The 17,579-nt window shown below is 44.5% G+C and overlaps 1 protein-coding gene across 2 annotated transcripts in view; it reads right to left on the bottom strand.

Moving 5' to 3' along the window:
• Positions 1-17,579, bottom strand: part of meis2b (Meis homeobox 2b) — a 113,817-nt gene that overhangs the window by 29,566 nt on the left and 66,672 nt on the right. For both annotated transcript variants that reach the window (XM_061929181.2, XM_061929182.2), the window contains exon 8: positions 11,990-12,129. In XM_061929181.2, coding sequence (XP_061785165.1) covers positions 11,990-12,129 — 140 coding nt within the window. The remainder of the gene's footprint in view (positions 1-11,989; positions 12,130-17,579) is intronic.

Below are 17,579 nucleotides of genomic sequence, written 5' to 3'. Positions count from 1 at the left end.
TACATATATATATATATATTTATATATATCCATCCATCCGTTTTCTACCGTTTGTCCCTTTTGGGGTCGCGGGGGGTGCTAGAGCCTATCTCAGCTACATTCGGGCAGAAGGCGGGGTACACCCTGGACAAGTTGCCACCTCATCACAGGGCCAACACATATAGACAGACAACATTCACACTCACATTCACACACATATATATACATATATATATATATATATATATATATATATATATATGTGTATATATATACAGTATGTGTGTATATATATATATATATATATACACAGCCCGGCCCCCGGCCACATCTTTTTAACCCAATTCGGCTCCCGAGCCAAAAGGTTTGGGAACCCCTATATTATACAGTCTATTTATTAGTATTTGAAGGTGGCTATAATGCAAATTGGATAGACAAACAAATGTTGCGAAAAAAACGCCGTCAATCCAATCCAGGGTGCGACGCCTAAATCCAACATTTGCCATGGAGGTTGCGTACAAGCTGCAGTTATGGCGGCGCTAACGAGACGATGATGAAGAATATAAAGAATTGAAAGCTTTACAGCTGCGTTCTCTGTCGCTTCCTCAGAAGGGGATCTTTCAAGGCTGGGCGACAAAGCAAGAGGCTGCGACAGAGGAGCCCTGAGCACCCCCCCGAGCCCCAACGGCCTTCCAACCACAGGCCCCCACACGGCAAAGTCTGACAAAACATAATCCAGCTCCTTTCAAAGCTCAACCGCTGATGAATGCTTGATCGCTTGGGTGTTGCAATCGGCCTTTCAGGAGCCCAAGTCTCCTTGCAGACTTTTCATTGGCACATCCTGCCATGGCCGTCACTTGTGCTGAACAAATTAGGCCTGAAAGAGGATGGGGAACACAGAGGGGATAATTCAATTATCCTCCTTTTTTTCCATTTGGAAAATCTAACGGTGGGCTTTGGAAGTGAGGGGATTACCGAGTACAGGACCTGTGTGGGCCTTTTATCAACTAAACAACTTAGCGCTTATAACACATCTGAAAGTGTGAAGAAAGTGAAGGAAGAAAGCAGCAGCAGTATCTTTGAGACCTGGGACAAAAGCCAAAGCACCAGGAGTGGCACTTTCACCCCGCCTTCTACACCCTCTGCTGTTTCTCATGTTGTTATCTCTATTAACCCTTTCATAGCAGGCTGTTACGGCACGCCACCATCATGCTTTTACGCTCACGCTTCCTTCATTTTGACTACACAACTGTCTAGTTTTTGTGTAATGACTTTTAAATGAAACGTGAAAACCTGCTAACTGTTGACAGGTAATACTCCAATAAATGGAATTCCCCAATAAAAAATGTAAAAATTAAATGTGTTTTCTTTATTTTCATGACTATTTCAATAACTGAAAACATGTTTTATATTCTAGTTCCTTCAAAATAGCCACCCTTTGCTCTGATTACTGTTTTGCACACTCTTGGCATTCTCGCGATGAGCTCCAATACGTTTCAAACCTTACAAACCTTTCAACCTGAAAGGGTTTTCACTTCACAGGTGTCATAGTTTTGATGCCTTCAGTGACAATCTACAATGTAAATAGTCATGAAAATAAAGAAAACGCATTGAAATGAGAAGGTGTGGCCAAACTTTTGGCCTGTACTATATACTGTATATACACACACACACACACACACACACATATATATCAGAATATAAATATATATATATATATATATACAAACCCCGGTTCCATATGAGTTGGGAAATTGTGTTAGATGTAAATATAAACGGAATACAATGATTTGCAAATAATTTTCAACCCATATTCAGTTGAATATGCTACAAAGACAACATATTTGATGTTCAAACTGATAAACTTTTTTTTTTTTTGCAAATAATCATTAACTTTATAATTTGATGCCAGCAACACGTGACAAAGAATTTGGGAAAGGTGGCAACAAATACTGATAAAGTTGAGGAATGCTCATCAAACACTTATTTTGAACATCCCACAGGTGTGAAGGCTAATTTGGAACAGGTGGGTGCCATGATTGGGTATAAAAACAGCTTCCCAAAAAATGCTCAGTCTTTCACAAGAAAGGATGGGGCGAGGTACACCCCTTTGTCCACAACTGCGTTGACATATATATATATATATATACATGTATATATTAGGGCTGCAACTAACGATTAATTTGATAATCGATTAATCTGTTGATTATTACTTCGATTAATCGATTAATAATCGGATAAAAGAGAGAAACTACATTTCCATCCTTTCCAGTATTTTATTGGAAAAAAAAAACCAGCATACTGGCACCAAACTTATTTTGATTATTGTTTCTCAGCTGTTTGTACATGTTGCAGTTTAGCAACATGATTAGCTTTTGTGTAATGACTTTTAAATGAAACGCGAAAACCTGCTAACTTCTGGCAGGTAATTCTCCAATAAATGGAATTCCCCAATAATAAAAATAAGGATGAAATGACTATTTGAAATTAAACATAAGAATTGACAAGGTTTCCTTATAGTTAAGTGCAATAATGCAGACAGGTGTAATAATAAGAATTTGAAAGTACAGTATTAATAGTTTTGGTTTGTATTCATGTTCTGTGCAAGCTTTCATCTTATCCACTTGTCTTTGTTTACGTATTTCACCAGGAAGGCCAAGTCTTCTCAAATAGGAGACTTTAACGACAAAAAAGGGTTTTCAAGGATTCTTCTTGGCACTATTGCAAGCCAAAGGCCGGACTGCATTTGTTTAGCGCACGGGTGTCAAACTCGAGGGCCCGGGGGCCAGATCATCATTTTATCTGGCCCGCAAACACCTGGAAATTATATGTGTCAATAAAGTACTTAATATTTTCTCACTAAATGTCATTAATTTCTTTCATTTTGACTGAAAAAATATATGTACTGTTTGAAATTGCATGCCTTTTAAACTTTAGTAGTATCCAATATTGCAACAAATATTACAGTATGTTATCATACTTTCCAAACATGTTTTTGTCTAAATAAAAATACTCAACTTTACAGCAAACTACCCATCAAATTAATACAAATGACAATACATTTACGTTGTTCTTTACAGCATATATATATATATATATATATATATATATATATATATATATATATACACATATAACATATATACATATATATACATCTATACATACAGAACTTGTACTGTTTTTCCATTAACAATATAATATTGTAAAAAAAACCAATGTATATTTAACAGTAAAATTCTGGCAACCAAGCTGACAGCTTTTTCCGTAAAAAAACAAAACAGTGGTACTGTTTTAATATTTAATGTAAAATGTTGTAAAAAAAAAAAATAATAATAAAAAACAACAACAGTTTTTACAGTAAAATGTTGTAAATATAAAGTTTTTACTGTAAAATCGACAGTCTACTTAAAACAATTTATATAGATAATAATGAAATCCAGAAGCAAAGTCATACATTATTCACTGTGACAAGCGGCCCTCTGATGGCAGCCATAACTGCCATGTGGCACTCAATGAAAACCAGTTTGACATCCTTGTTTTAGCGAGTAGACGTGTGATGTATGATAAACACTTCTGTTATTTACAGTACTTTTAAAAACTGTCAAAACGGATCTTTTGGTGTTTTGTGTTTTTTTTCTTTGCTACTTTGTTTTTCGGTGTCACTACCCAGCCTTCCTACGCCAAGTGTTGTATTTTCTAACGCTTCCTAGTTTTTTCTTCTTGCTGCGCCATTGTTTTGTGTTCTTTTCCCATCTGAACTATTTATTAAAGACTGTTTAACTGCACTCCTGCCTCCACTCTGCTTGTGGGATCCCACCACTAACTGAATGTAACAAGTCAACCGGAATTGTAACATTTTGTGCGGACGATGGCACTTGCGCACACCTGGGCAAATTAAGGCCTGGGGACCACATGTGGCCAGTTAAGCTTTTCAATCTGGCTTGTCGGACATTCCCAAACATTTTTTTTAGATCTTTAAGATGGAAAACGTAGCTGCCATTATGATGTGCAGTGATGTATTTAAATGACCGTAAGTCTTGAACTATACAAAGTATTTCAATGGTTGGAATCTGTGCTTTTGAATGATATACTAGTTACTATGGTAATCTAATTAGTTACTATGGTAATCTAGCAGCTCAGACGATGCACCAAGCAGTGTGGGTGGGGAGCGTTTCCACAGAGTGTTTCCAGAGCGGCCAGCCTGAAATGCGGGTGCGGAAGGAGATGTTTACAACAAAGTTCTAAAGCTTAGTGAAATATCAGATGTATCAGATTGTAGGTGGGTTTATTTTTTACCATTCACATTCATATGTTGCTGTGTTTGTTGCATTTTTGTTGTCCATCCATCCATCCATCTTCTTCCGCTTATCCGAGGTCGGGTCGCGGGGGCAGCAGCCTAAGCAGGGAAGCCCAGACTTCCCTCTCCCCAGCCACTTCGTCCAGCTCCTCCCGGGGGATCCCGAGGCGTTCCCAGGCCAGCCGGGAGACATAGTCTTCCCAACGTGTCCTGGGTCTTCCTCGTGGCCTCCTACCGGTCGGACATGCCCTAAACACCTCCTTAGGGAGGCGCTCGGGTGGCATCCTGACCAGATGCCCGAACCACCTCATCTGGCTCCTCTCGATGCGGAGGAGCAGCGGCTTTACTTTGAGCTCCCCCCGGATGACAGAGCTTCTCACCCTATCTCTAAGGGAGAGCCCCGCCACCCGGCGGAGGAAACTCATTTCGGCCACTTGTACCCGTGATCTTGTCCTTTCGGTCATAACCCAAAGCTCATGACCATAGGTGAGGATGGGAACGTAGATCGACCGGTAAATTGAGAGCTTTGCCTTCCGGCTCAGCTCCTTCTTCACCACAACGGATCGATACAGCGTCCGCATTACTGAAGACGCCGCACCGATCCGCCTGTCGATCTCACGATCCACTCTTCCCTCACTCGTGAACAAGACTCCGAGGTACTTGAACTCCTCCACTTGGGGCAAGATCTCCTCCCCAACCCGGAGATGGCACTCCACCCTTTTCCGGGCGAGAACCATGGACTCGGACTTGGAGGTGCTGATTCTCATCCCAGTCGCTTCACACTCAGCTGCGAACCGATCCAGTGAGAGCTGAAGATCCTGGCCAGATGAAGCCATCAGGACCAAATCATCTGCAAAAAGCAGAGACCTAATCCTGCAGCCACCAAACCGGATCCCCTCAACGCCTTGACTGCGCCTAGAAATTCTGTCCATAAAAGTTATGAACAGAATCGGTGACAAAGGGCAGCCTTGGCGGAGTCCAACCCTCACCGGAAACGTGTCCGACTTACTGCCGGCAATGCGAACCAAGCTCTGACACTGATCATACAGGGAGCGGACCGCCACAATCAGACAGTCCGAAACCCCATACTCTCTGAGCACTCCCCACAGGACTTCCCGAGGGACACGGTCGAATGCCTTCTCCAAGTCCACAAAGCACATGTAGACTGGTTGGGCAAACTCCCATGCACCCTCAAGGACCCTGCCGAGAGTATAGAGCTGGTCCACAGTTCCACGACCAGGACGAAAACCACACTGTTCCTCCTGAATCCGAGGTTGGACTATCCGGCGTAGCCTCCTCTCCAGTACACCTGAATAGACCTTACCGGGAAGGCTGAGGAGTGTGATCCCACGATAGTTAGAACACACCCTCCGGTTCCCCTTTTTAAAGAGAGGAACCACCACCCCGGTCTGCCAATCCAGAGGTACTGCCCCCGAGGTACTGCATTTTTGTTGTGTTTCGCATAATTGTAAAATATGCCGATCGAGAGGGGGTGTGACGTTCATATGTTGTCAATATTCAGTGTTTTATCATTATTAAAATTTTGTAAACCCCACATTCTTTATTTTCATATACAAACGTACATTCTGGGTGTCTCATTCAGTAAAAAAAATGAAAATTCCATTCCGTTTTTTAAGGTGGTTTGTCATAACGTTTTCAGCATGCAATCAGACATTATTGTGAGGTTTTGTATTAGTGTTCCTAAAAATAGATATACCGGCCCCCAGACACATTTTTTTCTTTAAATTTGGCCCACCAAGTCAAAATAGTTGCCCTGGCCTGCACTAGCAGCATTAGCCACATTATGTAAACAGTCTGTCAATCATGCCACTGACAACATTTTCATGCACTAAAACAGTTGAAATAACGCTTTAATAGTTTGGGGTCTCCATTTGTCACACTTCTATGTAAAGTACACTTCCCATGCTTTACATCTCTAACTCCAATCTTAGAAAAATACTGTGTGTCTCCTGAACACTAGGGGGTGATTTTGATCATTTCAGCTTGTTAAGCTAAGTAAAATCACTGACTGATCCTAGTGTCTACAAAACCCAAAACCAGTGAAGTTGGCACGTTGTGTAAATCGTAAATAAAAACAGAATACAATGATATGCAAATCCTTTTCAACCTATATTCAATTGTATAGACTCCAAAGACAAGATACTTAACGTTCAAACTGGAAAACTTTGTTATTTTTTTGCAAATATTAGCTCATTTGGAATTGGATGCTGCAACATGTTTGTACAATGCTTTTCCCAGCAGGCCCAAAACATTGATACAACATTGATTAAACATACATGTCTTTTAAAACTGACTTTGAAACAACAATGTTGATGTCAAACGTTAGATTCACGTTATTGGTTGGACAATGACCAAATTTCAATGGTCAATTCAATGTCACAACCTGACATTGAATAAACATTGTTAAAAAAAACATGTTGTTTCAACATTGTATTTGTGTTGTAGAATATTAGTTGGAAAATGACAACATTTTGATGGTTAAATCAACGTCACAACCTGACATTGAATAAACATTGTTACAAAGCATGTTGTTTCAACATTGTGTTTGTGTTGTAGAATATTGGTTGGAAAACGACCACATTTCGATGGTCAAATCAACGTCACAACCTGATATTGATTAAACATTGTTAAAAAGCATGTTGTTTCAACATTGTATTTGTGTTGTAGAATATTGGTTGGAAAATAACCAAATTTCAATGGTCAAATCTACTTCACAACCTGATATTGATTAAACATTGTTAAAAAGCATGTTGTTTCAACGTTGTATTTGTGTTGTAGAATATTGGTTGGAAAATAACCAAATTTCAATGGTCAATTCAACGTCACAACCTGACATTGAATAGACATTGTCAAAAAGCATGTTGTTTCAAAATTGTATTGGTGTTGTAGAATATTGGTTGAAAAATTACCAAATTTCAATGGTCAAATCTACGTCACAACCTGACATTAATTAAACATTGTTACAAAGCATGTTATTTCAATGTTGTATTTGTGTTGTAGAATATTGGTTGGAAAATGGCCAACTTTTGATGGTCAAATCAACGTCACAACCTGACATTGAATAAACATTGTTAAAAAGCATGTTGACAATGGCATGTTGTCAACGTTTTTGTGTTGCAGAATATTTGTTGGAAAATTACCAAATTTCAACGGTCAAATCACTGGACCTGAATTTAAGAACCCTTTTGAACAATCTGATTTCATTGACAACCCGGTCTGGTGAAGATAAGGTCCTTTGTTTGTTTTGTTTTGTTTTGTTTTGTTTTATTTATTTATTTGTTTTTTTAAGTGGAATAAAGATAAATAAATTTAAAAAAATAAATTTAAAAAATAAATACATTAAAAATACTTTTTCTTGGATAGAAAAGAAAGTAAAACAATATAAAAACAATTACATAAAAAATAGTAATTAATGAAAATGTTAGTGGACCAGCAGCACACACAATCATGTGTGCTTTAAAGACTGTATCCCTTGCAGACTGTATTATTCTATATTGTAGGAACCAGAAGTTTTAATAACAGAAAGAGACACCCCCTTTTGTGTAAATGAGTGTGGATGAGTGTGGATGATGGGGGAGGGAGGGTTTTCTTGGGTTGATGCACTAATGGTAAGTGTATCTTGTGTTTTTTTTAATGTTGTTTAAAATCATTTAAAAAAATAAATAAATAAATTAAAAAATTAAAAAAATCAAAAAAATTGTCAAATCAACGTTACAACCCATCCATCCATCCATCTTCTTCCGCTTATCCGAGGTCGGGTCGCGGGGGCAGCAGCTTAAGCAGGGAAGCCCAGACTTCCCTCTCCCCAGCCACTTCGTCCAGCTCCTCCCGGGGGATCCCGAGGCGTTTCCAGGCCAGCCGGGAGACATAGACTTCCCAACGTGTCCTGGGTCTTCCCCGTGGCCTCCTACCGGTCGGACGTGCCCGAAACACCTCCCGAGGGAGGCGTTCGGGTGGCATCCTGACCAGATGCCCGAACCACCTCATCTGGCTCCTCTCGATGTGGAGGAGCAGCGGCTTTACTTTGAGCTCCCCCCGGATGACAGACCCTCTCACCCTATCTCTAAGGGAGAGACCCGCCACTCGGCGGAGGAAACTCATTTCGGCCGCTTGTACCCGTGATCTTGTCCTTTCGGTCATGACCCAAAGCTCATGACCATAGGTGAGGATGGGAACGTAGATCGACCAGTAAATCGAGAGCTTTGCCTTCTGGCTCAGCTCCTTCTTCACCACAACGGATCGATACAGTGTCCGCATTACTGAAGACGCCGCACCGATCCGCCTGTCGATCTCACGATCCACTCTTCCCTCACTCGTGAACAAGACTCCGAGGTACTTGAACTCTTCCACTTGGGGCAAGATCTCCTCCCCAACCCGGAGATGGCACTCCACCCTTTTCCGGGCGAGAACCATGGACTCGGATTTGGAGGTGCTGATTCCCATCCCAGTCGCTTCACACTCGGCTGCGAACCGATCCAGTGAGAGCTGAAGATCTTGGCCAGATGAAGCCATCAGGACCACATCATCTGCAAAAAGCAGAGACCTAATCCTGCAGCCACCAAACCAGATACCCTCAACGCCTTGACTGCGCCTAGAAATTCTGTCCATAAAGGTTATGAACAGAATCGGTGACAAAGGGCAGCCCTGGCGGAGTCCAACCCTCACTGGAAACGGGTCCGACTTACTGCCGGCAATGCGGACCAAGCTCTGACACTGATTATACAGGGAGCGAACCGCCACAATAAGACAGTCCGTTACCCCATACTCTCTGAGCACTCCCCACAGGACTTCCCGGGGTACATGGTCGAATGCCTTCTCCAAGTCCACAAAGCACATGTAGACTGGTTGGGCAAACTCCCATGCACCCTCAAGGACCCTGCCGAGAGTATAGAGCTGGTCCACAGTTCCACGACCAGGACGAAAACCACACTGTTCCTCCTGAATCCGAGGTTCGACTATCCGGTGTAGCCTCCTCTCCAGTACACCTGAATAGACCTTACCGGGAAGGCTGAGGAGTGTGATCCCACGATAGTTGGAACACACCCTCCGGTTCCCCTTCTTAAAGAGAGGAACCACCACCCCGGTCTGCCAATCCAGAGGTACCGCCCCCGATGTCCACGCGATGTTGCAGAGTCTTGTCAACCAAGACAGCCCCACAACATCCAGAGCCTTAAGGAACTCCGGGCGGATCTCATCCACCCCCGGGGCCTTGCCACCGAGGAGCTTTTTAACTACCTCGGCAACCTCAGCCCCAGAAATAGGAGAGCCCACCCCAGATTCCCCAGGCCCTGCTTTGTCATAGGAAGACGTGCTGGTAGGATTGAGGAGGTCTTCGAAGTATTCCCTCCACCGATCCACAACATCCGCAGTCGAGGTCAGCAGAACACCATCCTCACCATACACGGTGTTGACATTGCACTGCTTCCCCTTCCTGAGGCGGCGGATGGTGGTCCAGAATCGCTTCGAAGCCGTCCGGAAGTCATTTTCCATGGCTTCCCCGAACTCCTCCCATGTCCGAGTTTTTGCGTCCGCGACCGCCGAAGCCGCACATCGCTTGGCCTGTCGGTACCTGTCTGCTGCCTCCGGAGTCCTATGAGCCAAAAAAGCCCGATAGGACTCTTTCTTCAGCTTGACGGCATCCCTTACCGCTGGTCCACCAGCGGGTTCTAGGATTACCGCCACGACAGGCACCAACCACCTTGCGGCCACAGCTCCAATCGGCCGCCTCGACAATAGAGGCACGGAACATCGTCCACTCGGACTCAATGTCTAGTGCCTCCCTCGTGACATGTTCAAAGTTCTTCCGGAGGTGGGAATTGAAACTCTCTCTGACAGGAGACTCTGCCAGGCGTTCCCAGCAAACCCTCACAATGCGTTTGGGCCTGCCAGGTCTGTCCGGCATCCTCCCCCACCATCGCAGCCAACTCACCACCAGGTGGTGATTGGTAGAAAGCTCCGCCCCTCTCTTCACCCGAGTGTCCAAAACATGAGACCGCAAATCCGATGACACAACTACAAAGTCGATCATGGAACTGCGGCCTAGGGTGTCCTGGTGCCAATTGCACATATGGACACACTTATGTTTGAACATGGTGTTTGTCATTGACAATCTGTGACGAGCACAAAAGTCCAATAACAAAACACCACTCGGATTCAGATCCGGGCGGCCATTCTTCCCAATCACGCCTCTCCAGGTTTCACTGTCGTTGCTAACATGAGTGTTGAAGTCCCCCAGTAGAATGAGGGAATCACCCGGGGGAGCACTCTCCAGTACTCCCTCGAGTGAATCCAAAAAGGGTGGGTAAACTGAGCTGCCGTTTGGCGCGCAAGCGCAAACAACAGTCAGGACCCGTCCCCCCACCCGAAGGCGGAGGGAAGCTACCCTCTCGTCCACCGGGTTGAACTCCAACGTGCAGGCTTTGAGCCGGGGGGAAACAAGAATTGCCACCCCAGCCCGTCGCCTCTCACTGCCGGCAACGCCAGAGTGGAAGAGAGTCCAGCCCCTCTCAAGAGAACTGGTTCCAGAGCCCTTGCTGTGCGTCGAAGTGAGTCCGACTATATCTAGCCGGAACTTCTCCACCTCACCCACTAGCTCAGGCTCCTTCCCTCCCAGCGAGGTGACGTTCCACGTCCCAAGAGCTAGCTTATGTAGCCGAGGATCGGACCGCCAAGTGCCCTGCCTTCGGCTTCCGCCCAGCTCACACTGCACCCGACCTCTATGGCCCCTGCTATGGGTGGTGAGCCCATTGGAGGGGAGACCCACGTTGCCTCTTCGGGCTGTGCCCGGCCGGGCCCCATGGGGACAGGCCCGGCCACCAGGCGCTCGCCATCGTGACCCACCTCCGGGCCTGGCTCCAGAGGGGGGCCCCGGTGACCCGCGTCCGGGCGAGGGAAATCTGGGTTCCTTGTTTGTGTTCTTCATAGAGGTCTTCGAGCTGCTCTTTGTCTGATCCCTCACCTAGGACCAGTTTGCCTTGGGAGACCCTACCAGGGGGCATAGAAGCCCCCGGACAACATAGCTCCTAGGATCATTGGGACATGCAAACTCCTCTACCACGTTAAGGTGGCAGCTCAGAGAGGAGTTACAACCTGATATTGAATAAACGTCGTCAAAAAGCATGTTGTTCCAACGTTAGGTTTGAGTTGCTCAAATGTCAGGACCTAATTCAACAAGTTCCAAATGTTGTTTTATAGCCTTGTGCCTGCTGGGTTACTCGTACTTTGAAACTATCAAGTAAAATAAAGTCAATGTCAATAGCGTAGACTGAATGGATTAATAGATTTATTATTCAAAAAGAAACTTTGTGCAATGCAGTGAACTATTTTGAATGCGTTGTTTAAATTCTTGTAGATAAACATTACATTCATACTTGACTAAGTTTAATTAAGCAGACTATTGTGCCTCCCGTGGATTTCCTTCTAAATCAATGAAATATAATCATCCATTCAATATTTCTGTTAACTTTATTTACGGCACTGAAAGACTAACAATAGGTTATTGTTGTTTCATTTAAATTGACCTACAACTTTGAGCCTTTCACCTCAACACTTTGAGTGTTCAATTGAGTTATTCAACATAGTATAGTTCTGCAAACGTCGGCTATGCTTCCTCCTGGTCCAAGGGTGATTACTTCTAACAAGAGTTTTCAGGTAGACTCGGTCAGACCAAATTCAGGTGGGTTCTCTTACCGTAAGGTGCTGAAATAGCCATGCCCTCATTATGTTTGTAGCCACTTTGGGGAAGATGCCTCTTTTTTTCTGCCTCTTCTTGTCCTGGTCATCTTCATCACCTGTGCCCGGTGACGCTAAGCTGTTGTCAAGGCCGTCTCCTAGAATACATCACAAAAAATAGCTTTGACTTTCGAGCATTGATGACATTGTACATTAGGCTTGGTTTCAGCGGCCTAGTGGTTAGAGTGTCCGCCCTGAGATCGGTAGGATGTGAGTTCGAACCCCGGCCGAGTCATACCAAAGACTATAAAAATGGGCCCATTACCTCCCTGCTTGGCACTCAGCATCAAGGGTTGGAATTGGGGGTTAAATCACCAAAAATGGTTCCCGGGCGCGGCACCGCTGCCGCCCACTGCTCCCCTCACCTCCCAGGGGGTGAACAAGGGGATGGGTCAAATGCAGATGACAAATTTCACCACACCTACTGTGTGTGTGTGACAATCATTGGTACTTTAACTTAACTTTGAGTTTAAGCATGATGACTCGGCCACTTCATATGAGTTTTGGAAGGTGTAAATTAGCCAAGTGAAACCTGACCTATGATCAATATTCACCAAGATTGAATTCTTGCACTTGGCGCTCAACGGAAGAAAATGGATCTGCATTGAATCCAAAAGTATCTGCAGGCAATGAAACATGACGTTGCTTTCCCATTGGTGGAAGAAAAAAAAATTAACCAATCAAAGCCGTTGTTGAGTGGAAGAAGAGTAAATAAACACAACTATCCATCCATCCATCTTCTTCCGCTTATCCGAGGTCGGGTCGCGGGGGCAGCAGCCTAAGCAGGGAAGCCCAGACTTCCCTCTCCCCAGCCACTTCGTCCAGCTCCTCCCGGGGGATCCCGAGGCGTTCCCAGGCCAGCCGGGAGACATAGTCTTCCCAACGTGTCCTGGGTCTTCCCCGTGGCCTCCTACCGGTCGGACATGCCCTAAACACCTCCTTAGGGAGGCGCTCAGGTGGCATCCTGACCAGATGACCGAACCACCTCATCTGGCTCCTCTCGATGCGGAGGAGCAGCGGCTTTACTTTGAGCTCCCCCCGGATGACAGAGCTTCTCACCCTATCTCTAAGGGAGAGCCCCGCCACCCGGCGGAGGAAACTCATTTCGGCCGCTTGTACCCGTGATCTTGTCCTTTCGGTCATAACCCAAAGCTCATGACCATAGGTGAGGATGGGAACGTAGATCGACCGGTAAATTGAGAGCTTTGCCTTCCGGCTCAGCTCCTTCTTCACCACAACGGATCGATACAGCGTCCGCATTACTGAAGACGCCGCACCGATCCGCCTGTCGATCTCACCATCCACTCTTCCCTCACTCGTGAACAAGACTCCGAGGTACTTGAACTCCTCCACTTGGGGCAAGATCTCCTCCCCAACCCGGAGATGGCACTCCACCCTTTTCCGGGCGAGAACCATGGACTCGGACTTGGAGGTGCTGATTCTGATTCTGAGGTGCTGATACTGATAAACACAACTACTCGGCTGAAATATGTCATATTCCCAATGTGATAAAACACTATGTCAAAATGAAAAAAATAAGTGTGAGCTTGTACTAAAAAAGCAAGATAAGCAGTTCTTGAGGTGAACCTTAAGTAAACACAAAAAACAGTAAAGATGTGATGGGACACAAGTAGGAGATTTCATTTTTTTATGTTTCATTGCCATGCATGTCTTTGTGTTTTTATTGCTGTGGATTTTAATTGCATGTTTTTACACTTTGGAATTTGATTGTCTTTTTAATTGCATGTTTTTATTCCTTGTGGACTTTGCTGGCATTTTAAGACGTTGCCCCTTTTAGCTTGTTGTCCCTGACAACCAAAGTGCCCAATCGAACGGCACCTGAAATCAGACGCACCTGTGGAGCATTAGGACTGCACATTTAAAAGGAGAGAACAGGCAAGGATCGGGGGAAGCGACAGGAGGGGGAAGGAACCTGAGAGTATCGACAGGCTTTGCCAAGAGCGTCCGGGTGGACGCCCGCAGGCTGGAAAGGAATCCAGGACTACGCAGCAGACCCCACAAGCTACCGGAGTGAACCCCAAGAAGCCCACAACACGCAGGGGCAGAGGAAACTCTGTCTCCGAAGTAAGTGTCGTGGATTGTGGATCTGTGGGGGTGATCAACTGCCTTTGGCTGTGGGCTTGCGGGCTCGTGCGTTGTGCGCTGGCTGTGTGGTCCTGTGGGCAGGAGCGGTCGGGACCCAGAGACCTGCGGTGACTCCCGGGAGCGACCAAGAGGCGGGGCGAGACGGGACGCGTACGGCCACGTAGGTCCCACCGGAGACTGGTGAGGAGAGTGGGCGTACTAAATATTTCTACGCGGAACTACAGCAGGGCAGGGGAAACCCTGCCTTGCGTGTAAGTGTGACGTCAGTCCGTGTTTTTAGAATATTTTATCCCCGTGGCCTGCCTCCGATTTAATTTGTGTGCAGGAGGACGCCGTGGAAGTGAGCGGAGCCAGGACACTGACCACGCCTGTCGTGGCTGTACCCTCACCTATATTATTGTTTACCAATTGGTAGTTTTAGTGTTATCAACTTGACTGTTTTTTTAATTTGTATTGTAATAAATTATTAATTTAGTCTTGACGTACATACTCAACTGGCAGGAATTGTACACTGGGTGAGACTCATAATCAAAACTCTTTCTGACTTTGGACAGTGAGGAAGGGTGTCGAGAGCTCAGTAAGAGCCAGCGCTAATAACAAAATGTGAGTCACTCACTTGACAAGAAGAAATGACATTGGGAGTGAAATAACAAACGTTCAAACAAGAGTGCATTCATCCGTGACCTTTACTTGACACAATGGTTGTAACGATACACTACACTACTTACATTTTTAGCTCAATAATGATACTCAGGAAAACGGGGCTAAAAAACAAGAATACCCCAAAATGTAATAAAATATTTTATTAACAAGAAAAATGCAAAAGTGAGTATTATAACATGACAATAAACAGAACCTATGGTTTAATAATAATAAACACAGCAAAAAGTAAGTGCATCTGTGATAAATTTCAGATTATCTGATGTAGTGCAAAAAATAAATAACATAAACGACAGGAATAATAATTGTTCTAATAGGAGATGTCTGTCAGTTATTTAGGTGCATTTGGATTTCAAGAAAAATGTGGGCAGTCAGTCATCATCTTTGCTTGTGGGACATTTGAGCTTACAACAAACGTTTCAATATGATTCCGATTCTTGGGATGACGATTCGATTCAGAATTGATTCTCAATTAAACATGATTCTCGATTGAAACCATCCATCCATCCATCCATTTTCGACCGCTTATTCACTTTGGGGTCGCGGGGGGCGCTGGAGCCTATCTCAGCTACAATCGGGCGGAAGGCGGGGTACACCCTGGACAAGGCGCCACCTCATCACAGGGCCAACACAGATGGACAAACAACATTCACACTCACATTCACACACTAGGGCCAATTTAGTGTTGCCAATCAACCTATCCCCAGGTGCATGTCTCCAATTATTGCTATATATTTGGTTTATAAATTCTAATAAAACCTTTTCAAAACTGACTGTTTCTTTGGCTGCTGACGTCAACGCGCAGCTAGTAAGTGTGAAGATAGCCTAATAAACATCCTTTTAAAAACCCTGACACCCCTAGAAAGTAACACTTTTTAGCCACCAACGTTTATGTACACTTAGAATACTGACACTATAACACAGGGATGTCAAACTGGTTTTCATTGAGGGCCACATGGCAGTTATGGTTGCCATCAGAGGGTCGCTTGTAACAGTGAATAATGTATGAATTTGCCTCTGGATTTCATTATTAATTACATCAATTGTTTTAAGTAGACTGTCGATTTTATAGTAAAAACTTTACATTTCCAAAATTTTACTGTAAAATAGTGTTTTTTTCCTTTTTTACAACATTTTACGGTAAATGGAAAAACAGTCCCACTGTTTTTTTTGTTGTTTTTTTTTTTTCGGGGGGGGGGTGTTACGGAAAAAGCTGGCAGCTTAGTTGCCATAATTTTTGGGTTAAATTTGCATTGGTTTTTACAACATTATATTGTTATTGGAAAAACAGAACAAGTTTTGTTTTTTTTATTCTGGCAACTTACCTGCCAGTTTTTCCACGTAAAAACAAATGTACCGTCTTTCCATATAATAATAATGACCGCATCATCTGCCGTTAAAAACAAGATTTTACAGTAAAAATATGGCACCTCAGTCAACAGAATTTTAACGCAAAAAAACAGTAGTTTTTTTCAATTTACAGTAATATGCTGTAAACAACAACGTAAAATGTATTGTTATTTTTATCTATTTGATGGGTGGTTTGCTGTAAAGTTAATTGTTTTTATTTAGACAAAAACATGTTTGTGTCATGTCTGTATTATCATATTTTGTTTTAAGTCATGTTTTGTTTAGTTTCTGTCTTTTCACTCCCTTGTCTGGTCACCATAGCAACCATTAGTTTTCACTTCACGCACCTGTTTCACGTTTTGAGTCACGCACCTGCTTTCACTAATCATGTCCATAGTATTTAAGTTCAGTGTTTTTCAGTTTGTCTTTCTGACGACCTCGCACCCCATATATGCTTCTGCACACCCTTATGATCCTTGCTGCTCTTTTTTCATGCCGGTTCCATGCCAAATAAGTTTTTGTTTATCAAGCCACAGTTTATGTTTTGTTTAATTGTTCATAGTTTCCGCCACTGTGCGCGCTTTGGTTTGATCCTTTTTTGTAGTTCTAGTGTTTCAATAAATCATGTACCTTAATTCCCGTCTCGCCCGTGCCAACTTTCCGTTGCATCCTGGAAAAGCACACACCCCGGACCCAGTCGTGACAGTAGGTCGTCAGCAGACCCGCTTTTCCGCACGTAAGTTGGCTGATTTGGACAATTTGGAAGAGGCTTCTTGGGAGGTGCTGCGCGCCATGGAGGCAGAGACGCTGCGCTTTTCCCCCAGGGAGCGCAGGGGGATGATGTGGGGGAATGGAGGCAAGTTGGTGCCGATCGGTACGTCACCTCAGCCACGGTAGCGCCGCCAAAGGCGAGGGACGCCAGGAAAGACTTCCGCGAGCCAGCAGGACACGCCGCTCCCACAAGCCCCGGAAGCAAGCAGCAGTCTGCCCGGCTTCCCCAGGATGACATCACAGCCCAGGATTTTTTTTTCAACTCTTTTTCTTTTGAACACCCGCCTCCAACAAAAGACACTAATGGCATGACTTTGATAAATCATTATCAAAACATGTTTTTAGAGATCAGGTCTAATCAGTCCAAGCCACGTCCCATATTTCATGCCCCGCCCCCCAAGACTCATGCCCCGCCCCCCAAGACTCAAGTCCCGCCCCCGTCACAATTTTTTTCTTTTTTCCGCCCACACAACCCCAGGTGGGGGATAAAAAAACAAAACAATTTGGACAATTTAATGGGGAAGTTTCTGCCCTCCTCCGCCCACCCCTACAGAGAGTTCCAGACCGCAGGGAGCGCGTCTGGTATCCGCCCCTTGAGGGGGGGGGCTGGGGTCGGGAGCTGTGTTGGTGGGGTGGCTCGGCATCACCATGCCAAGCCACA

Source organism: Nerophis lumbriciformis, linkage group LG34 (assembly GCF_033978685.3).
Source record: "Nerophis lumbriciformis linkage group LG34, RoL_Nlum_v2.1, whole genome shotgun sequence".
Lineage (NCBI taxonomy): Eukaryota > Metazoa > Chordata > Actinopteri > Syngnathiformes > Syngnathidae > Nerophis > Nerophis lumbriciformis.
This window is presented reverse-complemented; position numbering and strand designations above follow the sequence as displayed.